This window comes from Neopelma chrysocephalum, unplaced genomic scaffold (genome assembly GCF_003984885.1).
Source record: "Neopelma chrysocephalum unplaced genomic scaffold, ASM398488v2 Primary Assembly neopelma1_73, whole genome shotgun sequence".
Classification (NCBI taxonomy): domain Eukaryota; kingdom Metazoa; phylum Chordata; class Aves; order Passeriformes; family Pipridae; genus Neopelma; species Neopelma chrysocephalum.
This window is the reverse complement of record NW_020897733.1, coordinates 1,046,580-1,068,516: the sequence shown is the minus strand read 5'-3', so window position 1 is coordinate 1,068,516 and position 21,937 is coordinate 1,046,580. Positions and strand designations below refer to the sequence as shown.

General features: G+C 40.8%; 1 protein-coding gene across 1 annotated transcript in view; it reads left to right on the top strand.

Moving 5' to 3' along the window:
- Positions 1-18,726, top strand: part of TMEM164 (transmembrane protein 164) — a 33,442-nt gene extending 14,716 nt beyond the window's left edge. The window contains exons 5-7 of the mRNA XM_027687073.1: positions 5,533-5,611; positions 15,131-15,231; positions 15,648-18,726. Coding sequence (XP_027542874.1) covers positions 5,533-5,611; positions 15,131-15,231; positions 15,648-15,854 — 387 coding nt within the window. The 3' untranslated portion in view covers positions 15,855-18,726. The remainder of the gene's footprint in view (positions 1-5,532; positions 5,612-15,130; positions 15,232-15,647) is intronic.
- The last annotated feature ends 3,211 nt before the right edge of the window (positions 18,727-21,937 follow it).

Here is a 21,937-nt window from a genome sequence, read left to right as displayed (position 1 = left end):
GAAGGGCATCAAATGAATAAAACGAGTGGGATTTTTTCCCGATAAGGATAAATCTTTTTATTTTGCATTTAAAGCCATCCAGTTTTCAAGTAAATATAACCTTCAGCATGACAAAATTATTTTCCTGGGTAACCTTTGAAGGATAAAATGTTGCAGTATTTAATAACTCATTAGCTTTTGTTTTCTCTGCCACGATCATAAATCTCACTCATATTAGGGCAGTGGTGATTAAACAAGAAAGATGCAGACTATTCACAAAATTCTCTCCATAATTAGGATTGGAGGAGCCAAAGGACAATGTCCAAGAGCAAATATTTTTGGAATAAATACAACTTAGGATATTTTTGGCCTAACAGCTGCTTGCTAGGCTTTTCTCTTTTCAGTGTTTCTTCTGGCACAAGATAATGTGGGTGATGTTGTAGAGTGCTGCTGCTTTGACCCAGATTCTCTCGTGGCAGACAGACATTCAGCTCCACAACTATCATTGTAGTTGTTTATGCTGATGTTGTCCTGAAAGCAGGGAATGTCTCCTAAAACTTAGTAGAATTTCAAAAGAATCTCAATAATTTTGTCTGAGCTGTCTGCTCTGGTTTATAGTATCTAAGTGGAAAACTTTTGGTTGTCAAGAATTGTTGTGTTTTTATGCAGCAACTTTAAATTTCAGTTTTATGGTATTTCAAGTCATATTTTTGTGTGTTTCATACAACAATGTTATATACTTAGATATGTCTGTAAATAGTTGTAATATATAGTGTGTGGCACAAAGAGCGTGAAAAATTGATCACCTAACCCAGCGTGGGGAGGGAGATGGTCTGGGGCAGAGAGAGTTCTGAGGTCAGTGGAGCTGGAGAGCAGGAGTCTGGTGCCTCCCATCACTGTGAGGGATTGTGCCAAACGGATGCACGGCCCCGAGCGCCAAAATGCCTCCCTGGTGCCTTTCAGGGTGTCAAATGTGTTTTGTCTTTGTGAATTATTTGATATACAGTTGGATGTTGCCTTGTGGTAGGTTTCTCGTTGTCCTCGGCTGACATTGTCCTAAAGCTCCCTCTTCCATGTGATTGTTTGGAATCTTGCAGGCAGCAGATAATGGTGCTGATCTGTAGTCTCTATTTGGAGGCACCTGCTAAATTAGCAAGTTCAGCAGGAGGCATGTGCACAATAGCTGGCAAGTTGTGTATCATTAGGGAGATGAAAGCAGTGAGATGCAGGCAAAGATATTAGATGTGCAGTTTTGTTTGTGCTTACCAATAATCTGAAAGGGGCAAAAGGCAGGAGATAGAGAATGGAAGAGGATCATTGCTTCATCAGCTGATGGATGATTTAGTGGATATCAGGGTTTTGCTTCCAAGTGTTAACCTGTTCAATGTGATTTCCAGAACACCTCTTACAACATTTTGTGGCACAGGCTGTTGGGTCACATATTTTTGCTACCAATTACGTTACTGAATGCATTGTAAGTATTCTTTTTGTATATCTGCTTCAACGTTAAATTATCCTGAAAAATAAATTGGTCGAAGCTTCTGGCATAATTTCATGGTTTCCATTTTCTTGTCATGCATCTGTTAATTTTTTTTTTTAGAACCTCAGTCATTTCAAAATTATTCTTAGATAGTAGTCTATTGGCAGTGGAAATGGAGAGTTGAGGTATTCATTGCACCTACAGAAGAAAGTTTCTACCTTTTGTTGTTTTAATCTTTCAGTTAAACTGTGCTTGTCAAAAATCTTGTTGGACTATAATGGGCACCTGGGATAGTGTTCCAAACAAATGTAGCCTGAAAGATGAGGTCAGTCTATTCTGTTCTTTCCAAGAAAATATTTTCCTGCCTTGGCATGATGTTGAGGTGTCAACAATTAACAGATGCAACCGATGCACCCACTTGTATTTATTTGGCATCAAAATACTCCAGTTATTTGCTACATTGTTTATGATGTACTGATGGAATTAAATTTTGTGCATTGGAATAGACATTTGATAGAGATGAAACTGTTTCTTATTCAGTCAGCTTATTCAGTTCTTATTCAGAACTCGCAGTATTATTTTGTGAGTTCTTACGCTTTCAGAAATAAAGGGTGTTTTAATTTTCCCTCATAATTTCATCCCTTTCTCATGATGTGATTAATTCTTGGTCAGCATTAACTATTCACACTAATCATAGGGTAATCTTTTGTGACCCTTAAGTAAATAGAGAAGAAGATGCTAAGGGAATTGGCTTGTTAGATTCCCAAGTAGGACCCTAGAAAGGTATAAGAGGATATACAGGAGTAGAAAGATTTCTTTTTACTCTGTATTTATGTTACATGAAACACAGTGTAGGTCCTGATAACCAGGCTATGTGGGTAAATTCATTTAACTGGCACAAAGACTCCAAGTGTTTGGAGAGTAACTGGATTTGTTTGGGCTTTCATATTGCATTAATCAAATTTTAAAAGAAACTCTTTCTACCGGTTTAAAAGTGTTGTTTTTTTTTTTTTTTGCAAGCTGATGTCCTGAAAATGTTGATACAGATAAAGTAAAAAACAGGACATGTCCCAAAGGTGTTGGACTTGTTGTCTCTGCTCACATGGCTGAGACGGTGCAGTTTTAATGTTTCCAGAAGCTGCTATATTCTATTATTAGAAGTCTTTGGCCTGAGAGGTACACATTCAAAATCTGTGTTAGGAGCAGAATTGTACTCTGAGCAGGACTTTGAGTACATTCCATGCACACTCCAATCATTGCCTGCTGATTGTTGAAGTAATAATTCACTGCATTAAACAGTTTTCCTGAAGTGCCTGTGCCTGCACAGCAAAGTGAAACAGGTTATGGTAGCTCATTAGGTCATCTCTAAACTGACTTTATCTGACTGGTACAAGGAAGAGCAATGGGAACGGTTGGGGGCTACTGAGAGATTGTGCTTGGGTTGCTGGTAGGTGATAAAGCCAAGGCTGGTGCATCTCTGGGCAGTTGTACATGCTGTGTGCATTAAATTGGTGTGAATGTGTTATTGATGGTAATGTCTAAGAGGGTGGCTGGTACAGTGCAACATTTGATGTTTACTGGGCTGTGTGCTGGATGTGCTACAGGAAAGACAAAAACCTGGGAGTTGAATTCTTTCTATTCCTTTTCTGCCATACTCTGCAGTGTTTGTACAGAATGATGGAGGAACTGCTCTTGCACAGTATGGTGCTTGAGCCAAGATACAAATAATTAACAGAGGGAAGAGTACTACTTTCAGAAAACAGAGCAAAGTGTTAACCTGCTTGCCCACTGAAAACCAGCTGCTGGGTGATCCCTTGTGCCTTGTCTTCACTTACAGTTTCTCTTTGCATGTAGAAGGTGCCTCTCTGCTATCTGTGAGTGAATCTTTTATTGATAAAACAGATTATAGACAAGGCATTTAGGTCTAGGTGAGCCAGTTGCTCAGTACAACTTTATAGTTCTTCTGGTGTGGTTTTTTTTTCATTTTCTGTTTGTTGTAGCCTGGCTGTGCAACTTGAGTGCTTGATTGTACAGAAACTCTGCAGCTCTACAGCAGGAAATGCACTTGCATGATCAGCCAGGCTTCAGAACAATCCATCTCTTACAGTGGGGGAAAAAGATGTTTTGTTTTACACACAAAAAAAATATTGTGAACACTTCTGCAGCATAAACAACTGTTCCTCTGTTCTGAGGAGTGTCCCAAGCGCAGTGTTTGTGTAACGGACCCTCACAACTCCGAGTGTGGAAGCCCTTTTGAAAGCACAGATAAACAGAGAATGCTCCTTGGCAGGAGTGCCTGGCTCATGTTATGGTGTTTATATTCAGGAGCAGTTGTTTCTGAAGTGGGAGAGGTGCAGCTTTTTCTCCAGTTAAGAAAACTGCTTTAGCCCCTTCCTAAATTTTAATTCCCTCACTTTGCTCTCTGTGCCCTTCAACAAGGGACAGCAGGAAAGGTTCAGGTTCAGGAAACCTCACAACTTCCATGAAGTTCTTGTTTTTGCATACCATTACTTTGCTTGGGTTTATGTTCTGATACAGAATATTTGGAATAAAATAACCCAACAGATTGTATGGAAGGGTTTGTCAGCTTAGTCTCCCTGGAGGTGGCTGAACACCTTGGAGGTTGCCATCAGGGCACAGACATTCAGCTGGGGGATGCCAGGACTGGCAGAATCCGGCTGTTGGGTTTAGCATCTTTTACATTCAAAACAGGATATAAGAATTCTAGTTGAATTTAAATGATCACTATGTTAATTACCAGCTGTTTATTGACTGCTATTTAGGAAGAAAACCAAACTATGTTTCAACCTCTCTTCCTCTTAATGTAGAAATTTCTGTAATGTATCTGTTTCAATGCTTCAGTGTCTCAGAACAACAATAGAAAAAGAAAGCTTTTGTCCCCCTCTCTCCTTCCAACAGACAAGCCATGGTGGTAGGTCCTAGGTCTGAATTCACTTTAGCCTGTGGAGTGACAGAACAATTGAACCAAAGCTTTGTGTTATTCCTGTGAGATCTCATACCTGTGGTCTTGTTCAGTTTTCCCTTCAGAAAAATGACAGAAAGCCACACTGTTCCACAATCAGCTGCAGCAAGAAGCTGAATCCTGGGTTTTGAGTGTTTTCTACTACTGCTTAGTTTTAAATGTGTTACTTTAGTGTGATAAACAGATATAGGCTAATGTACTTACAGATGCGAATAACTTTCAAATACAGTGCATCCATCACCTTTACTAACTGATAAAGAGCTAGAATTAGCTGGGTCTGGTTTAAGGGGCTCAAACTCAAGAGTTATGGTTCAAGTTATTTTTAGCAGAGTATTATCTTAGCACAGCCTGACTTCTCTTCCAGGAAGTTACACTAATTCAACTAAACAAACAAATGACTAACTGTAACTTCCCAAAGTTGTCAGCAGGTGAGAAATACATGATTTACAACTAACTGGTAACTTGTTTACCCACATCCTTCTGCAGCTTCTCTTTAAAATCAATAACATACTGCTTATTTTCTATTTTATATTTGGACAAGCTTAGCAGTTCCACACATGCATGCAGATTGCTATAAATCAGGTCTTTTGAGGGTTCTTTCTTTTGCAGAGGCCTCCTCAGTAATTAATATATTAAAGTATATAAACACATATATGCAAGACTTCATTTATAGAGTTCTGTCCCTCACAAGGTAGCAAGTATCTGTTCTTTCTGGAAAGACTTCTGTTGTATGGGGTGTGCAGAGTTTCTGGTTTGATTAGTGGTGGGTCTTGCATTGTTATTGATAATTTATACTAGCAAAGAAGGGGAAAAAACAATCTTATGCTATTCCTTCTGTGTCGTGCTTCTGGCTAACTTTGGGAATTGTCTACTGGAAGTGCTGCCTTCAATTTGAGGTAAGGGGCGTGGAATGGGTACAGTTTCAAGGTACTTTCAAGGCACTGACCATTAATGTCAGCTCTTTGTCAATATGCACAGGTGATAAAATAACTGAGCTCAGTGCATTGTCATAGGTCCTAAGGAGAATGGTTCCTTGTAACTTGGTTGTTAGTGATGAAGAGTATTTACAAATATTTTCCTTTTTCCACAGCTCCCATTTGAAATGGAAATTTATTATATCCAACATGTGATGCTTTACGTTGTGCCCATCTATCTGCTGCAGAAAGGAGGTATGTTAACAATTTACTCCACATGGATTGAATTGGTCCCATGCAATGAAAAAAATGTGCTTACTGGATACCACCAATTTCATTCTTACCCTTTTTTAAGCCAGTTTTCTCTGTTGTTACTTAATAGTTTCTAATGTTCTAATGTTGGAGTTGTAATCCAGGTAACACCAACTTGTGTCAGGCAGTGAAATGGAAATGAAAACAAATGGTCTATTACCCAAAGGGATACCAAGGGTGTATTGGTATAATGTGCACTGTCTTTTTGAGTAGCATCTCTGCCACTTTGTAACACTCTCAAGTTGTTGGGGGGATGTATTTTTAAGACCTTTTCCATCTCAGTACTGGAACTTAAAATGAGCTGAAAAAAAAAATCATGATTACATCCCACGTAAATATTAGTTGTCTAGTCAGGCAGGTTACAGAAATTCTGAAGCTCTAATGAAATGCAATGGCACATATTAGTGACGTGAACTAGGTTGCTTGTTATCTCTTCTAACAAGATTTCCATCTTGTATTCACTTATGCCATAATAGTTTGGTAAGTCTGGGAATCCCAGATTGTTCCCCTGGCCAGTGATTTTTCCTCAGAAGGGAATGCAGTGTGTATTCAGCTGGTGTGATGCTCTGCTCCCCTCTAGCGTTCACATGCCTCTGGCTGCATTCTCTAGCAGAGCTAAATTGTTTTATTCAGGCAATAAAAGATGATAACTCATGGTCCAGGGGTTCAGTTGCCTTTAATGAAAACCCCGATGATGTGATGTGAACCATGGGATGCAGATTAGAAAATGCTCAGAACAAGCAGAATCAACCTCTTCCATTCTGTTGAATCAGTTGTATTTTATACCAGCAGTGACTTACATTCCTTCACCCTTATTTCACTGTAACCTCTAAGTTATAGTGACTGTATTGCACTGTAACCGGCTGAGTGAAACTAAACAAAAATGATTCAAAGGAAGAAGTGAAGTATCATACTTCGAAACTTCATTCTGCTTCTTTCTCTTACCAGAGAGATATGACAGCCACATTTAATTTTAATCCATCCTTGCTATCCTAAAATTCTGGCAAATAATGATAAAGTGCAGTGTGGTTGTAGAAGTGATACAAAATCCCAATCTTTGCAGGAGAAGTGTGGGGAGCAGGGGGGAGAAAGTGTAACCAACCATGGAGTACTCTGTGGGCAGTGACAAACCAAGCTCTTGGGATGTCAGTAAATCACTTGGTGGCCTTGAAGTTCCCATCTGACATAATTTTGACATGTATGTCCTTTGCCTTAAGGTTTGGCCTTGGGTATCACTTGATGTGTTCCTTTAAGTTTTGGGGGTTTTTTGGTTTGGTTTGGCTTTTTGTTTGTTTTGAAGTAGAGGGTCTTGGGGTTTCTCAGGACCTGGGACTGACAGGACTGTATTTGCAGTTTGAAGGGTTGGGGGTTGTCACCCTGGTCCAGTTTTCTAAACTCCTGCCCTGCATTAACTTACAGGTATTTGCTGCCATCTAATGTTGATGTGATGGCATTGAAATTGCCAAAAGAGCTTGGTTGGCTAAATCTATCAATGGAGATTGCTCTAGGCTGTGTAACTAATAATTGTTCCATGTCTTATGCACTTGCCTTCTTGTCACCTGACTGACTGTAATTCATTAACATCCATCAACTCCTGCATTAGTTATGGTGCCACAGGTGACCTGAGGCATGATTTTTTTGGTAGAAAAATTACTCAGCCTGAAAACATTTGTTAGTGTTTTGTCATTTCACTAGCACCTCTGTTTAAAGTACCTTCTGGGTAGATCACACATGCCTTTATCCTAAGTATATCTTGTGAAAATTGCTTTTTTTCATCACTGACATTGATCAACATGCAGCTCAATTTCTGTATTGTAAATAGAAATTTGCAACAGTGAATCTATGGATTGTAGTTGAGAGAAGTAATTGGAGGGTAGAAAATTGGAAAAATGGCAAGGAATGGATTGCATATGGAAAAGTATATTACTTCAGTTTTACTGGACATCTGGCCTTAATGGGGTCCAAACATTTCTCAGAGGCAGGGTGAGCAGAACACCTGAAGCAGAGTGGATTTGAGGCTCAGTCCATGCAGAACTGTACACCCATGTTTGCTGATGTGCTAATCAGGTATCACACCAGTCATGCACACACATTTGACTCCCTGCTGAAATGTTTCCTTTTTGAAAGGAAATTGGGCGACAGCAAGCAAAGGCTGTAATAATTTATTTTCAGTGTCTTCCTGCTATTCATTACTGTGGTGCAGACAGGTCATGATGCACTGGCAGCATCACCTTCATGTCCCTTCTGACTCCGTAAGTGTGGGGGCTTTACCACACTTGGCAGCACATGGGTGAGAGAGACTTTTAGAACTCAGGCTTCAGTGTAGCACAGTGAACTCACTGAAGCTCAAGGACATATTCAGTCTTGGGGATTAAAGCTTCTTTCTCTCTTCCTCTCCCCTCTGTACTGAGTGAATGTAAGTTTCCCTACTTCCCTTTCATAAGGGAATATATGCACTTCTTCCCAAGTGCATATATGTATACATACATACACATATGTGCCAGACAAAATAAATGTTTGTGCACAGTGGCTTATCTTTCTTGGCTGCACTAAGAGACTCTCATGCAAAATAGATGCAGTGTGGATGTAACAGGCCAGCACAGAAGATCCCTAACTCAAGACAGTTCTTATGTGAAGTATGTCTGCAGTTGGCACTTTTATTTTTCTGGATGAATCTCACCTTGTGTCACCTGTGGTTGCTGCCCAAAATTACAGGATGCATCTGGGCAGGCCACAGCATTCCAGAAACAGCTGGATGGGCTGAACAGTGACCTGCAGGTCACTGTTTTCTCTTGCCCTTAGGAAGTGAGACCCTTGCTTCCCTGTCAGAAAAGTCCAAATGCTTTTGTAGTTTGTGTTGGTTCACTGTCCTGTCAGGTGAGTGCAAGCACTGGGAAAAGGGAGGTGCCGTGAATGGCCGAGGTGGGAGGCAGAAGACCAGAACCACAACAGTGCAGATTTAGAGCATGGAACCAACCCCTTCATCAAAAAGCTCCTCAGACTGCTTCCTTCTACAACTGAGCTGGTTTTCGGAAGCATATGAGTGTGATCTGATAATTATACTTTGTGTCCCTGGGGTACAGACTGTAGAAGGCTGAGGAAGGTGGCAGCTGAGGAAGTGTTGTGGTTCAAACTGCCACAACTATTGCACCAGTGCATTAACCTGACCTTCTAAGATCCAGTATTAGTGGTGTTCAGGACAGCTTAGTTTTTTAACTGTATACTCTTAAGATAATGGAAAAAAAAATCGAGTTTGCACTGCATCACCTTTAGAGACTCTCAGTTCCTGACTGTCTTGGTCCTTAAGCTGGTTTGGTCAGGATTTCAGATGGATTTGACAAGGTTAGATGTGCACCTTATTTCAGAACTTCAAATCATATTGAGATTTAATCAAAGTGGAATTGTTATTTGTAGCAATGGATTTCATCTACCGTAAGTTATTTCCTTAGAGCAGTGAGCAAATGATGTTACTCCACAACAGATTGAAATAAGGGTTAATTTATAGCAGTTACCTTTCAGTGGAGCTCAGAGATAGTCTGTCTTGTGTTTTGAGATCGCCAGCGTTATTTAGTTGACTTAGGGACTTCAGCAAGTGGAAGAGGATGTTGGTGTTGAGGATTTTTAGGGTTTTGTTCCCGAACGGCAGCACCTGGAGTTCCGGGATACCCCGGAGCGGTTGCGCTGTGGGGCCGCGGCCGCCAGGGGGCGCTGCGCGAGCCCGGGAATTCCCGCTTCCAGCGGGTTTGTCCGCGAGGCGCGGGCCGGGAAGGGATTCGGTGGGGTCGTGTTTTTTGGGGGGGGGAGAAATCCTTTTTCTGGAGCTAAATCTGACAGGAATGGCCTTGCACATTCTGGACAGTCCTGTGGTCCGGCCCTGTGTGTTTTCAGAGCTGACTTGCTGTGCACAAGTGGACAGACACAGACATCCTAAATAATTGAGTTGTTTGCTGGGAGTAGAGTCAGAATTTTCTTCTTTTAAGGCAAGTGCTGTATCTTTATAAACAATGAAGATCCAGTCTCTCTGACTCAAGTCCTAACGTCCTTTTCTTTGTTGATCTAAGAGTCTTCAAAAGTGGCATCAAAAGAGAGAAGTTCTTTGGCATTGTCAGAAAATCAGGAGAAGTTGATTTATTTCCCCCCCTCCCCCCTTTTTTCCCCTCTCCTGGAGGATGAATGCCTCAGTCACGCTTCAGAAGCTGGGCAGAAGCAGCTCAGCACAGGCAGCTCTGTGGGGGCAGTGCAGCGTGTCTGACCTGAGGGGAAGCTGATGTAGAACACAGATACCAAGTACAGACGAAAGGATCATTTTTCCTGTGGCTGTAAACTAGGAAAGTGCAATTAAAGCAATGGGGGATCGAAATTTGCGCTCTCCATTGGCTGTTAGGACTTATTGGCTAGAGTGGGGGATTACCATATTTAAAGACTTTTTTTTTTTTAGCTGTTGCACCCTTTGTTCAGCCACTTTTCCACTTTGTGACACTCTACCTGTATTTGGCTAGATCTATCCTTAGCTTTTTAAAGGAGTTGTAAAGCAGACTTTATTATATACCTTAGTAGTAATTCAGGAAAAGTATCACTTTATATTTGGTTATATTTAGGTAGTAATAATTCTTCATCTCCATCCTTGATAATGTAACAGCTCTTTCACTGAACCTCTTAACTGCTTGGAGATCTGTCGACTCTTATGTATTATTCCCCTACTCTCCTGCTGGCAGTTCCATGTTCCCATTCCAGCTTTTGTCTACCTGCTGCATCCCATGTATTAGACATAAATGTCTGGTTTGCTGTCCAGCTGTGCTTGTCCTGTGGCACTTTGAGCAGCAGGGTGGCTGTGTGCTGTCACTCTGACTGCAGGCTCAGTCTCTTTTGTAGCTTGATCATTCCAGGACAATCCTGTTTGATGATTTAAGAGACCTGGAGAGGAAGAGGAGGGGACATGTCTGTTCTGTGACCCTCTGAGCTTTATGCACTGGGCAGTTACAGTTCCTTTGAAAAATGAAATCTCTCTCTAGGAGATGGAGAAATTTAGAGGGGCAGGTACCAGCGTCTAGAAGAGCTGCTGCTGTCTGAAGGAAGAGGAAGAACTACTGCTGCTTCTTTATGGAGAATAAAAAATAGTTCCTGAGTGGAGCAGGTAATATAAGATCCCTGTGTGAGCTGGTTGTGATGAGAGCAGCTGGCACTGAGGGGAAACAGAAACCTCCTGGCATAAGGTAGTATTTTGAAATCTACACATGAAGTCCGAACAGCTGTAAGGGAAACAGTGGATTTCAGGATCATCCTCTTGAGAACATTTTTTCCTGTTTTCCTCTGGATAGGAAGTTTGGTCTCTAGGCCAACTCAATAGGCCAAACAATTAGAATTAACCCTTTGATCAAGGGAAATAAAATGAAAATAAATTTGCCCTCACATTTTTATAAGCTTGAAAATGACAGAATTGTAATAGGTGCTGCGAGTTGTGGATTAAGCAGGTGGTCTTGTAATTGTGAGACTACTGAAGGAGAGTGTGCAGTGCTGGAAACTCATAAAGCTCTATCAAATGTAGTGGGAATGGAAACCAAGACATTAAAGAGATTATTTAAAACCTTACTAAATTAAAAATTTGTACTATATCTAGGTTCTAATTCTCTAATTCAAACAGAGGAGTAATTTTCTCCTCCATTATGCTTTCAGAGAATTACAAAGGGAGTATCACTTTCTATTAAGTTGTGCTCAAATTTTTGCAAGCCTAAGTATTGAGAATTTTAGATAAAAATAGTGGTTCATAAGAACACTTGAACTAGCACAAGACATTGTGGGGGGAGCAGTATAAAAGAAATGGTGTCTTTGTTGATTTTTAGATTTTTAAAGCCATGCTTCCATTTCCTAGATGGCAAAGTGAACAACTTGGCATGTTCAAGGTCAACAAAATTTTGTTGCAGAAGCAGACAAAGAATGCCAAACTCTTTGATCTATATGGAATCCTTCCTATCAATGCTATTGAAGTATTGAAGTTTAAATTAAACTGACATATCCCCTGCCATGCTATTTCAACACAGGAGCAAATATACAGCCTACCAAGATGACCCTGATTTGGAATGGTCTCAACTGTCTGGGCCATGACTGTTTTTGAGAATGAGATTAGTGCCAGACTGGCAGTTGGATTAAATTTTTTAAATGCTTAATGTATAAGAATTGCCCATGATCCTTAGTAAATAGAGAGTGAAACTCTCTGCTACTACCTGTTAAAATTGATTTCCCACTCAAGCAGAAGCTTTTGCCAAAGCCAACACAGGCCCTTGAAACAACCCCTCAGCTGGGTCTCAGTTTTCCTGTTTGTGTGTCTCTGTTAACAGACTGTGTACTATGGAAAGGAGACCATGCTGCTCCATTAAACAACCATCTGCTGAATAGCAGGACTGTAGAGTAATACAATCTATAGTGGTTATTTATCTAATGAGAAATGTACAGAAAATATCCCAGGTATGAATTTAAAATTAGTTTCCCAAAGCTCACTTGGGAATGCAGAGCACTATGAAATGTTTTCCTGTGGAGGTCAGTGTTTCTGTTTTGTCCCTTGATGGCCAAATAATGCTGCTGCTGAAAACCACACCATTATTTTCAGGATTCCAAAGTCTCACAAGCAGGGATTTTTCTATTACAAAGCAAGCCCAAAAATCTGTAGAGAGCAAGAGTTGCTGATGTATGTTTTGAAGTTTTGCAACAGAGAGAGGATGTAGCAGAGTGAAATTCTTGGCTGAGGGAACCTGAACAGCTCTCCTGAGGGACCTCTGAAACATGATTCTCTGACTAGATTGAAGCTGGACATGAGAAGTCTGGGTTCAAAGCCAAATTATGCCATGGATCCTGTTGTCATCTTGCGCAGTTTCCTTGGTCTTTTAATGACTGCTGTCTCCCTCCTTTCTCATTTCATAGATGGGTCCACTTGTCTATTTTGGTGTTCATACCCTACCTGCACTGTAAATCACTTGGATATGGAGGTCTCTCTATTTTAGCTTTCCAACCACCAAGCTTTGTCAAATACTTTTGAAATAGCACAGGCAACTGCCAACAGATGAGTTCACGTGAAACCTAATTTGGTTTAGCACTGCTCGGCCTGTTCCCAAGGAGCTGCTTTGATACCTTATTTAAATTTTATGTTGTGTTATGTATCTAGGTTAAACATGCACCTAGGACTTCAAAGACAATATAAATAAATTTTGCAAGTCAAACAATGTTTTCTTTACAGCTGAGGAAGGGAGCACAAAGAGTTTCTGTAAAGCTTGACCAGGTCACCTAAAGTTGGTGCAGCCAAAAATAGAGCCATGATCCCCTGAGCTCTGACAGCAAAGCTGGTTCCTCCTTCTCTTGCTCTCTGTAATGAAAAACCATATTCAAGGTGGTGTCACATATCTGATGTTTTCAGGCCATGGACTTTAATGAATATTGTTGCTATTTAAGTAAAGACTTCTGTACCATTTTCTAAATAGGATGCCAGCTCTAAGCTCACACTTGCATTCCAAGAATTACTGTTGGGAATTTCTTCCCTCTACCTGTAGAGAATAAAGCTATTCGTGGAGAATTTGCTTTTACCTTTAGATTTTACAGTTCAGACACCTCTGAACTTCACCTTCCCGCTGGGTAAGCAATCTTACAAGCTGCCTTTTGCTTTCCAAGTAGCTTCTGTGCTCCTGTTTATCGTGGTTGCACCAAGTCCCAGCTTGCTCAGTGACACAGGGTGTGCAGCCGTACCTTGGCTAATTACAGTAATACAGGTTCTCATTAGAGCCAGGGAGTGACACGTGGGGTGCAGATGTGCTGCTGTCATTCAAACATGCAATCAGTGTCTTGCTCTGGGGATTGGCAGCAGAGCACTCGTGTTCTTGTGCAACTTTACACAACAACGCGTGGGTAACTTTGATTTTGTGCCATTCACAAAATGCTACTTAACCGAACTTGTTTCAGGCAGCTACTGCAAAATCAATCTGAACTGGCATGATGGGTACAAACTATGGAAGAAAACTATGCAGAAAAGAATTTTAAAAGGGCAACAGATGGAGGAGGCATTCCTCTAGAGACTTTAAACATGAAAAGGGATGCACCATGATATGGTGATGTGGTAACAGCAGTTACTTGTATTTATCTAGATAGGATGCCATACATAGGCATATTCCCAGCAGCTGTGGTCTGGTGGGTTCTGTGGTTGCTGAACTCTGTATGTGGAGTTATTTGAGTTCTCAGTAGCCTTGTACAGCATATGCTGAAGTCTGTAATTACTTCCTGGTAATTACTGAACGTGCCAGCAAAGGCTGGTATCAATATTGCACTCTGTGCTGTAAGCTGTCCTTTGAGTACTGGATACACATCCTAATGTTTAATAATATCTAATGGATCAGAGAGCAGATAAAGGCAGATAAAAATTGCCAGTGTATTTTTATAATCCTCTGGAACTCTTACAGCAGCTGAGCAGTATGACATTGTGCATCTTTCTTTTGTGTTCTGAGGTTGAAGTTATTAAAGTCATAAGGAAAATATTATTTTTTCCACATATCTTACACTAAAACTTTCATGGCTGCTAGTAAGAGTCTTAAGAACTCTCTAAACTGGTTTTGTTCTCACTGTATGAAATTTGAATATTTAATTCCCAAAATAGTAATGTATCTGTGGGTACTTTTATTAGATCTGATTTCCTTGGTACATTCTAGATCAGGGAACATTGTGTTTTGTCAGTAAATAGACAAAACCTGCTTTCAGGAGGAGAGAGAAAGGTGGGAATAACATGGTATCTGCTACTTCCTTTGAAGGGAAAAAGTATTTTACAGTATCTGTGATATCTACTGATTCTAGTGTAGGTATACTACCACTGTTTGTAGTGTATATCTGAAAATATCTCCCCAGCAGTTTTCATTTAAAAGCACAGCCTCTCATTGATGGATTGACTTTATACAGCTTTTCTGTTCCTTGGCATTATTGGTGCAAGTTCCTTTTTGATAGTTATTAAACAACCATAAAATTAGGAAATAGCAATGCTATGCTCTAATACAGTGCTGAGCAGGACCTGCTGCTGCCTAAGTCAGTTCTGTGCACGCTGAAGTCATAGTCCCTGCAAGAAGCAGGTGTTTAAGTATAAATAACCTGATTTTGAAGACTCATTGTACACTGTGTCTTAAAATCATGTTGCACTTCTGTGGTAGAAGGAAGATTGAGGTAAAAATTAATGGTGTTGGTGGAAAATAGGTAAATGTAATGAGATAACATATTGCATATTTTTACTGCTGGACCAGAAGGAGGGAAGAAGCTGTTCAGGATGCTCCAGGTAAGAATTAAAGCTCTCAAATATTAATTACTGTGATGGTATTGAGTAGGTTATCAGCTCAAGCCAGATGCCCTGACATGCACAGAGCAGGAGAGAGAGGATTATTGTTGAGTGTTTGATGGACACAGCAATGCAGCTGAATACTAATGTGTTCCTTTCTTTTCAAGGTATCTACACTCCAGAGCCACTCTGCAATTTCTGGTGGGCTCTTTTATCCACGGGGTTTATGTTTGTGTATCACTTTAGCATCTTGCAGATTCTGGGACTGGTAAGTAAACACAGGTTAATAAATGGGTGGTTTGCAAGTACATCCAAAGTAAAACCACTGACTACTTTGTTTCACAGTGTCCAGATCCACACGGATAAGAACTTGCAATGCAAATTTTTGATAAGGCTGCTTGTATGCAAATTGCATGTTCTAACGAGCATTTGCATCTCATGTCTCACAAGTATCGGTAAAATATTTCATAGATTGGTTATGTACCTGCACAAATCCATCTATTAAATGCACAATGAAATTTGGATCTACTTTATTTCTGGATGCTGCCCTATTTGTGTCGAGCAAAAGCGTCACCTAAGCATTTTTCTGTTATTATGGTAATTTCAAAATTACCAGTTTAGGTGTCTGAATCGCTGCAAAGCAAAAATATTGTTTAATTTATCAATTTGTTGTCACTTTCTCAGGTTACAGAAGTGAATTTGAACAACATGTTGTGCCCGGCCGTCTCAGATCCTTTTTACGGGCCCTGGTATCGAATCTGGGCATGTGGACATCAGACACTCATGACCATGACCCACGGGAAGCTTGTAATCCTGCTGTTTTACAGTGCTGTCCCCATCTTTAAATGTAGCATGGACTTGCTCAGACTCCCAGCTAAGAAAATAGACTGAAATCTCTCCCCGTGGAGTCGCACGTGCAGGAAGCAGAGACACCTATACTGGAACACCAGGAGGAGGGATGAGAGGACAACGGCTTTATACTTCTCCCCACAGTTTATTGCCTCAGAAACACCTTTGTAATCAAGTGAGGGGTTTTTTTACCTACTGTTTCTCACTGCCTATTGCCAATGGCAAAATTAGTGGCCTTATTCTGGGAAAGGTTTGTGTTTTATACATTTTGTATAGATTACAGTAGAATCTTGCTAAGCCACCATTTCAAATTAGGCCAGGACCTGTCCACATTCCAGCCAAGAGAGTGGCAGTGCTACCTTGTTTTGACTTATTTTCCATTAAATAGAAGTACAGTTATATCATGGGTAGGAAATAATGCTGCATTGCAGCACTCCACTGATGTGAACAAACACATGTTGAACCACATCATCCTGGATTAACTCTTAGAACCTGAATATTCCAAAACAGCCACAGGAAACAATGTTAATCTCCCAGTTGTAAGTGCAAAGGAGTGAGGTTCTACTGTACTTTCTTTAAGCTGGTTGAAAATGTTGGGGAACAATAACTCATTCAAACAATACTTTCTTTTTTGGTTTGTTTTTTTAAATCAGCTACTTAATTCTTAAGTTGCTGTGGATAAATATCCATCTAGTGAAGTCCCATCATATCTTGATGCTTTGGAGATGCTTTTATTTGGGTGAATGGAAAAAAATCATGTTGAAATAATTTCAAAAGACCATGTTATGTATAAGCCATGATAAGATATTGCATCCACTCTTCGGTCCAGACTTTGAACAAAATTTTTTTTCACTTAGCTTAAATTGGAGGAGTGGAGATACAAAGTCCATTGTAAAGATCAGAGTTCTCTTTTTTTTTTTTTTTTTTTTTTTTTTTTACTTAGTAGCTTTTGAAACATTCCTGCTCTGTCTACACTGCTCCTCGCTGAGCAGACTGGTTAAAAAAGGAACAAATTGAAACTGTTCTCTCCCTACAGCTCTTTTACATTTTGTGTACCGATTTCAAAATACAGGTACAAACAGGAATGTCAAATCAGTGCAGGCCTCTACTGAAAAGAACATGTTCCAGTTTACTGGTAGGAATAAATCTGTCACCATGTCTTTTGGAGAACAGGATGTAGATGGGCAGAATGATAAACAGTGAAGTGTGTACCTGTTCAGATTTTGCAAGGCTAGAGGAGAAGCTGTTGGGCAGAAAGATGGGAAATCCTGAGTGTGTTCTTCCAGAACTGTGAGTCTCTCACAGGCTGCTGGGTTTCGGGGCTGCAGGTTTTTGTTGCACAGAAGTTTGTTGCAATTTATAGATTCATTGTGTTATCAAAGCTGTGACTTGTAAGATAAACCAAAACCATCATACCTCCTTCAGCTGGATCACCTGAAGGGATGTTCTGAAGTTAGGGTACAGTCATTTATACCTCAGGAGGGAAAAGTAAGAACAAGAAGTGGTTGATTTTGGGTTTTTTGTCTGTTTGTTTTCCTTAAAAAAGAAAAATTTTCATTGGCGAGGGAAGAAGTGGCTACTTCAAATATTTTTATTCTGTATGATTAAAAAAAGTACACCTCAATCAGAAATATATTGTCCCACATTCTGATTTACAGACTAGTTTCTGGTTTTCTTCCATGCCTTGCCCTGTGTATGTGTACATATATATATATGTACATACATACAAAAGAATAGATATATGTATGCTTACAATTTGAGAACATGCAGCATATACCTGAACTATCCCTCAGGCATATACAGCTGGTGTGAGTTACACAGACTGTGTGGCTCCTCGTGTTTTTAATTAGAATTCAACTCAGAAGACAAGCACCTGATTTAACACAGAGTTCACTGTCAGTCAGTGTTGGTACCTGATGAATTCCACTGCAGACTCTCCCTGCTGCCTCAGGAAAGCTGGGAATATCTTCCTGAAGCATTTGTGGAGCGGGGCATAAAGAAAGAATGTGTTGGCATTGAAGGCCTGAATCCATCTGTGGAAGACCACTGGATGAGCTGCTGAAGGGATGGAAGTTCTTGCTGGTTGTTTCAGCAGATTCAGTCTTTTGTGATGAAACACAGGACATTGCTGGGAGATGCCAATGCTGGATGCTAAAGCCTGTCCCTTATTAATATACTCCATCCCCTGTGCAGTGCTGAGCAAAATAGTAATTCTTCCCAACCTGTAGCTACTGTCAACTACCAATCATGGTTTATTTTACTTCAGAATTTGGCAAAATGCCTTATGTTGGATTCGATTCTGTTTAGAAGGAATATTTGGTATTACAATAGAATGATTTTAGCCAAATTTTGCCAAATACTATTTAGCATTATTATTTGCTTAACTTAAAGTTTTTTGTTTTTTAAAAAAATCTTTCCTGTTTTTTGAAGAATCTTTCCTTTTTTTCCGCTCAGAATATTGTAGTTACTAGAAACATTTCTATAGGTAGCAGTCTTTTATTTTTTTTTCTTTTTTAAACTATAGCATTTCCTATTTATAGTCATATGCTTCAGGGCATTCCAAACAAGTATAAACCAGCTGCTGTTTGCCACCATTGACTGCCTCTGGTCAATTAAAACTGCAGGAGCATTTAAATGAGCTCAGGTGTCTCACTCAGTGCAGGCTCTTAGCTTGGAATGCAAAATTTGTGAGCTCTTCTGGCTGACTTAAAATTCAGTAGGAGGAATGGCAGAGCTGACATGAGGGAAATCCCTGGGCAGTGTGGCTGAAGGGATTCCTGGGGCAGTTGTACCTCTTGCACCACTGGCTGTGACAGCAGAGCCACTGAGTGGTCACTGCTGCCCTCCTTCCCACCCTGGATCAGAGCTGGCTGGTGGTCTCTGGGCTGACTTGTGCTTTTCCCTGTTATGCTGGTCCAAATTAACCCAGCACTGCCAAGCCCACCACTAACCCATGTCCCCAAGTGCCACATCTACCCATCTGTTAAATACCTCCAGAGATGGTGACTCCACCACTTCCCTGGGCAGCTTGTTTAAATGCTTGGCAACCCTTTTGGTGAAGAAATTTTTCCTAATATCCAATCTAAACCTCCCCTGGTGTAACTCGAGTCTGTTTCCTCTTGTCATGTTGCTTATTTCCCGGAAGAAGAGACTGACCCCCACCTGGCTAGTGACAAAGTCCACTCTGAGCCTCCTTTTCTCCAGGCTGAGCTCCCTCAGCTGCCTCTCATCAGACTTGTGCTCCAGACCCTTAAGCAGCTCTGTTGCTTTGTTTTGGACATGCTGCAGAGCCCCAGTGTCTTTCCTGTAGTGACAGGCCCAAAAGTCACAATTATTCCCTCCCTCCCTGTGCCCCTTTTTGAAGGCTTTTAAAACTTAATATTTCATGTTTGGTGATGGTGAGTCACCACAAGGAACTGCATCCACGCAGCTGAGAGTGAGGCTCCACTGAAGGGAGGGGCAGGTCAGAATGGGAGCAGAAAAGCAACAAACTTTTGAAGAAACCATCACTGAACTTCACATGCTTTACCCTTTATTCCTCATCTGTCTCTGGTATCTGTTGGGAATGTGCATCAGCCAGAGCTTGTTCCATGTGCATGCAGGATATGGGAAAGAACGGGAAAGCTTCATCTCTGTAGCAGGTATTTGTTGTTTTCCCTCACAGAGGCTGATTTTTCTTTTCCCCTAAAGGTTTCTTTTATAGGCACTTACATTATACAGATGATTTCTTTGGTTGCTTTTATGCTTATTTATGCTGGAAATGAAAGAACAAAACTCTCCTGCTGCTCCTGGGAGCTAATTGCTTTCTCTGCTGGGGTATTACGCACACAATCTGTGTCAAGATAACTTGAAGCTGTTGCCCGGTACCTGGTGCTGAGATTTTACAGAGCTGCAGTGCCACGTACAAGTGAAAGGGTTGTCCTGGTCCTCCTGGCCAAATGTGCCCAGTCTTTTGTGGTGGCACTCACAGTTATGGCAACACAGGCAATAGCTGGGGGCAGGAGTTGGGCTGTGCAGTCACACCCGCTATTCCCCGCGGCTGAAGCTGAGTGTAAAATCTCACCCCAAACTGAGCTCATTTGCTGTCCAAGAGCAAGTTGGGCACAATCCCAGAAAAAAATCCTTGAGCAGTGCTGCTGCCTGGCCTTCACAGAGACACTGGTATGTATTAAGGAGTCTGAACAGAGCCCTCTAATTTTTAGTACTGTAGGCACTTCAAAAGAAACAAGGAGCAAGGAAACTGCTCCTGCTGCCACCGAGTGGCTACATTTCCCTCCAAATGTACCCATAAATGGAGCATTATTAACTTTAATAAACTTGTTTACTGATGGGTTTATCCAGCCCTCCAAAGCACAGAAGGGAGCCAGTAACATTTCTGCACCCACTGCCTTGTGCCACAGCTTTAGCTGTCCAGGACCCCTGCAGTGCTATTTTTCCAAGGACTCAGATGCTGAGCAGTGTCTGAGCTTTATCTATTCCTTTCGCTTCTTCCTATTTAAGCACCAAAGGAGAATTTGCGTCTTGTTTCTTTTGAAGGGTGAAAATGAACCATGCATGTATAAACTGATGAAAAGCCAGTCTACAAACACGCACCTGGAGCTGGTTTTGGTTCAGCTTCTTACAGTTCAAAAATGCTGCTTATAGGCAAAGCCTACGTGTGCTTGAGCAGCTGCTGCCTTGCTGAACTTAGGAGACAGGAAAAGTCAGTGCATTTGCAAATCCTGAGGTGAGAGAGTACCTAATTGTAATTTCTGTTTCTGACCACAATCAGGGTTTTGATATTTATGTATATTTGATATCACTTTGTAAAGCCCAATTGTATTTTTCTTTCAGAAATGGTATTTGCAACTGTTAAATGACTGTACTTTTATGTCCTAAGTCTTGCAACTAAACCAGAAGCGTTTGTTTTTCTATGCATCCATAGCTAATGGAAAATAGAGTTGTGCTGTTTTCTTGTGTTGCAATTGTTTCACTTGAGGTGGATTCTTAGAAATTAAATTAGTCCTAATTGTTAACAAAGCTCTGAAAAGGCCAAAAGCCAGGAAGAGGGCCCATGTCAGCCCAGGTAGGAGGTGCAAGGTTTCTGTAGGCAGACAGGTCAGCTTTGATGTTTTCAGTTTTATGGTGACAAGACTCATAAGGAATCAGTTGATTTTGTGATCTCGTACTCTAGGTGATATTGCTGTAAATCTGTCTTGCAGCTGTTGGTGTAACTTAGTCAAAGCCAAGCTGTTTTATAAATAATTTTATTTTTCTTCAGGGTCAATTTTGTACTTTTTTAAATTATTTCTGCATTTACTGAGTCATTATCCCAATGCTGCAGAGAACGCAGCAGGCAGACCAGTGAGCATTCCCTGCTCTCCCCATCCACGCTGTGCCAGGTAGCTGGAGCTGGGCTGGACCACAAAGGGGTCTTTGGAAACTTGCAGATCTGGTTACCCCACCCTCAAGTTCCAGCACGGCGTTATCCAGGCACAGAATGGTTTGGCAAGGGCAAGGGTGGACGTGGATGGGCTCAACTGCCACATATGCTGTTAGTTCTGAATAATTTGTAAGAGTGTTATGAATTTTGTAAACTTTTTAATGTGCTAAACCTTGGTTATGAGGTAACTTTACAAATACGGGGTAATTTGTGTACTTGTTTTTGTATTTTGGTCTGATGATGGGATTTTTTTTGTTGTTGTGCCCTAAGTACAGATCATTGGGCAAATAGTTGTTAAACCTTTGAATTAAAACAAATAAATGCATTTTAATGGATACTGGACAGTTTTGTTATCATTCTAATTGTGCCAGGCCTGGAGTTTGTCTTGCTTGAGACTTTTTATAATTAGTTAAGAAAACCAAAATCGCCTTTCCACTTCAGTTTGTAACATTAACAGTCAAGAGTCACAGAGGCACTAAATATTAGCCAATTATAAGTCAGGACAAAATACAGAGGTTCCTGTCTAAAAGAGTCTGTACTGCCTGATGTCATCCATTTGCACACAGCAGTTCCTGGGAGAACAATGGTTCCTGGGATTTCTGAAAGTTTTAAGCAGTTCAGTATGACCTGTGCCTGCTACCTGCCAGTCAACAACAGCCTGAGTTTGCTGGCAGAGCTCACTGTGGGACATAAATCCTTTAAT